The sequence below is a fragment of the Carlito syrichta genome, unplaced genomic scaffold, assembly GCF_000164805.1.
Source record: "Carlito syrichta isolate Samal-C Ts95f unplaced genomic scaffold, Tarsius_syrichta-2.0.1 Scaffold308892, whole genome shotgun sequence".
NCBI classification, from domain to species: domain Eukaryota; kingdom Metazoa; phylum Chordata; class Mammalia; order Primates; family Tarsiidae; genus Carlito; species Carlito syrichta.
This window is the reverse complement of record NW_007252988.1, coordinates 161,790-165,407: the sequence shown is the minus strand read 5'-3', so window position 1 is coordinate 165,407 and position 3,618 is coordinate 161,790. Positions and strand designations below refer to the sequence as shown.

Genomic DNA, 3,618 nt, shown 5'->3' with positions numbered 1-3,618 from the left:
GGCTTGTCGCGGGCCGCCTGGCGGCCGTCGGCGGCGCCGGGACGCTGTCGCGGAGCTGCGGGTATGAGCTGTGCCTGACGGGGGGCTCGGGGAGTAATGAGTTCAAGTTCTTGAAGCCTATCTTCCCCAATATTTTGAGCCAGGACTCTGGTGGAAAATCAGAATTTCCAGAATAATTTAAGTATCGGAAGCTTCCCTGCTAGCTATATCAGTTTTGCCTTCCTTGTTTTTCACCTCCTTTTTTTTTTTTTTTTAGTTTGTAAAAATCTTTAATCCTACTTATTTTTCTTTTTTCTCTATTGTTATCTTTCATAATGTTACTCTTTGTCTTGGTCCAGTTATATAATTAATTTTCCAATAATTGTATCATTAGTAAATACTTTACATCAGGACATTTTATATTCCTGATTAAATTTTTAGTATTCATTCTCGAAGAATAATATTGAAGTTCACCCCTCCTAGTAAATGTGACCCTGATTTTAAAAGTACATTTTGCTCTATATGACACCTCATACATATGCATCATCTTAAAAATCATATTTTATTTGTAAAATAGTGGAAGTCTTTTTTTTTAGTTTTTATGGTTTACACGGTTCTGACTTTTTGATGAAAGTTTTGGGGGGGTGAACTCATTTCATGTTTATCCATATTCAGTTTTTTCCTATTTGGATTTTTGTTTTTCCAATGGGCAGCAACATGGATAATCTCAAGCTATTCATTTCAAATCACACTTGCTATTATTAGACTTTCATTCTAAAATACATATGTCATCTCATGAAAGTCTATCTATATCGTGTATTCTGACTCATGTAAATTAATGTTGAAAAGACTTACGGGTTCTTCCTTATCCTGAGATGAAGAAGAAATTCTACCAAAGCACAGCAGCTTCAGCATGTGCCCCAGAGTTTCAACCTGCCCTTTCCAACAGCCTGCTGGGGGAATTTTGAGAAGCATGACAGAAAACGCCTAGATTGCTTCAGAAAGACTTTTAGTAGAAAAATGGTGCTACCAACTCTGCCAGTGAGGACTCAGAAGGAAGTGAAGGGCATGGTGGAAAAACCTAAACTGCCTTAGAGAATACCTAAATCATTTTAAACACACTATGAATAGAAATATGGATATTAAAGTCTCTACTAGTGAAGATGTAGAAATGAGGAAAGGGAATCTTTTTAAATAGTGGCAGAAAACTTAGCTGAATTGTGCCCTGCAGTTATATGGAAAGAAGAACATGTAAACAATGAGCTTGGAGACTTAGCTGAGGAGATTTTCAGGCAAAGAGCTGAAGATACAGGCTGGGTTTTTCTTGATGCATATAGTAATATGTGAAAGAAAAAATTGTTAAAGGAATTAGATTGAATGAAAAACTGTTAAACAAAAGGGAACCAGGGCCTGATGATTGGGGAAAGTCTCAGCCTATTCAGATTGCCAAAGGTGTTACAATGAGAAGATTCACTTCCAGGAATGCATGTTCTGCATATTCTGAAGAGAAAGCCAAGAGGGTAGCAGGACAATCTTTTACTAGTGCCTTAGTAAAAGATTGGAAGGAAGGATTAGAATAGTCAATCACACAGAAAACTCTTTGAAGAAACTAGGCCCATAACATGGACAACTTCAGTAGTCACCTCAGTAGGAGCCAGAATATAGAGGAAAATATTCAGGATAGAACTATGGAGCCTCTTGTCTAATATGTGAATACCTGTGACATAAGCAGGAGACAAGGCTCTTGAGAATGTTATGTTGGCAGAAACACTGCTAGATTGAACTGAAAGGGAAAGAGAGGACAAATTAAAGAAGATTGTTGTAAACCCCCCCTCAATTCTATAAGCGAGATAGACTGACAAAACTACTTAGCTGAAAACGTGCTACTTTTAATGAAAAAGTAAGTATGGTCCAGAGAGTATATCTCTGAAACCAGAAGATTAGTCCCAAGACTTGAAAGTAGGAGTTTTCCTGTATGTATTGCAACATTTCTTGGTACAGTTGATTTCTTTTTACTGTGTACATTTGCCTTTTTTACAAAGTTGTCTAATTAGGTCCCAAGTTGTCTATTTATGATGTGTGAAACACTTGTCAGAAAAGCAGCATTGCTTTCCCTTAGATGTTATCAAAGGACAGTACTCTGAATTACTGTCATTCAATTTATATCTTTATTCAGTTGCCTCCCAATTTGGCAAACATACACAAATAATTAAATCCCTAAAGAAATATTCCTGGCTAGTAGCATCTCCAAAAGTTGGGTTTTGGAGAATAGAATGAGAAGGTGAACTAATAAGTGCCAGTTGTATTTTTATATCTGCATTAACAATGTCCTGAGCAAAATGACTAAGATGTTTATCCAACAATGTAGAAAATCCTGCCTCCTTCAGAGGCAAGAAAGTAGCAGGACTAAAAATTTTACTGACTAAAATTGAGCAGGTCAGCAGTCCATGTGTTTTGGGGGATTATAGGTGGTGGAAGGATAAGACACCACATATCCTCTGTATCATACATAGTAGCTAGAACAGTTTTGAACATGAGTGACAAGTTATTGTTTCTTAGTGAATGAAATTTTTTGCAAACTACCAGGATAGAGACTCCTTCATCAGAGTCACTCATTTCCCCTCCCATTTTCTCTTCCATACTTCACAGACTTCCTTTGAGATTTCTATAAGTACTAACTTGCTTTTTATGATATTATTCTAAGGCCATTGACCTTTTTCTTTTATTTCCCTTCTTTGCTTTTATTTTTCTAAATGGAGTTTGGAATACATAGATATTAGTGTTCACAAGACAGCATTCATAAGTTGGAATGTAGCTTATTCCAATAATTGGAAAGTGAAGGGGAATTTGAATACCTTTCACAAATGCATTTAAATGGGAAAAATAGTTTCCTGAGATTCCCACTGATTATATTTTGGTATAATGAAAATAATCTGCAGTATCTCTTTGCTATCCTCCCAACCACTGTTGAGAATATCATCACGATACTTCTATTTCTAATTCTACTACAATAAACATGGAAATTATTCTAGACAATTTAGCTAATACTACTATTTAAATGTATTTAAAATGATCCCACTTTGGTTGATGGCTGAATTTTGAGAAAAAAAATTTCTTAAAAGTTGAAAGTTTGGCCATGCTAGCAGAGGTCTCTCTGGATATTATATAGTTATGAAGTGCTATAAATTATCTCTGAAATAATATACTAATGGGTTTTATAATCCTGAATGAGTACTCTGTAAGAATGTATTTTCCTCACAACATAGCAAAGGATACATACAGATAAAGAATACTTTTATTATTCCTGTAAAATGGATTCTTTTTCTGTAAAAACCAAAAGAATATGGGCACTAATATAGCAAACTCTTTTCATGTGTATGCATTTTAAATCTATTTAGATGGAGGCCTGAATCTTTTTTCCCAAAAAAAGCAAAATAATAGTCAATGAGAATTCACTTTGGTGATTGTTAATGGAAATTTAACTTAAATAGAGGTCTCATTGGAATACTCCATGTACAGAAATTGAATCTGAGCAAAACCCTACAGCCTTTATGCTGGCAAATATAACAAAAAATCATCAAAATATTATCTCTTTTTTGATCAGTAGCCTGGAAATTACTACAGAAGTTTTACCATAGG

The 3,618-nt window shown here is 35.1% G+C and overlaps 1 protein-coding gene across 1 annotated transcript in view; it reads left to right on the top strand.

Annotated features, from left to right (window-relative positions):
• Positions 1-176, top strand: part of LOC103268770 (protocadherin beta-15-like) — a 2,542-nt gene extending 2,366 nt beyond the window's left edge. Inside the window, 1 exon segment of the mRNA XM_021716738.1 lies at positions 2-176. Coding sequence (XP_021572413.1) covers positions 2-176 — 175 coding nt within the window.
• The last annotated feature ends 3,442 nt before the right edge of the window (positions 177-3,618 follow it).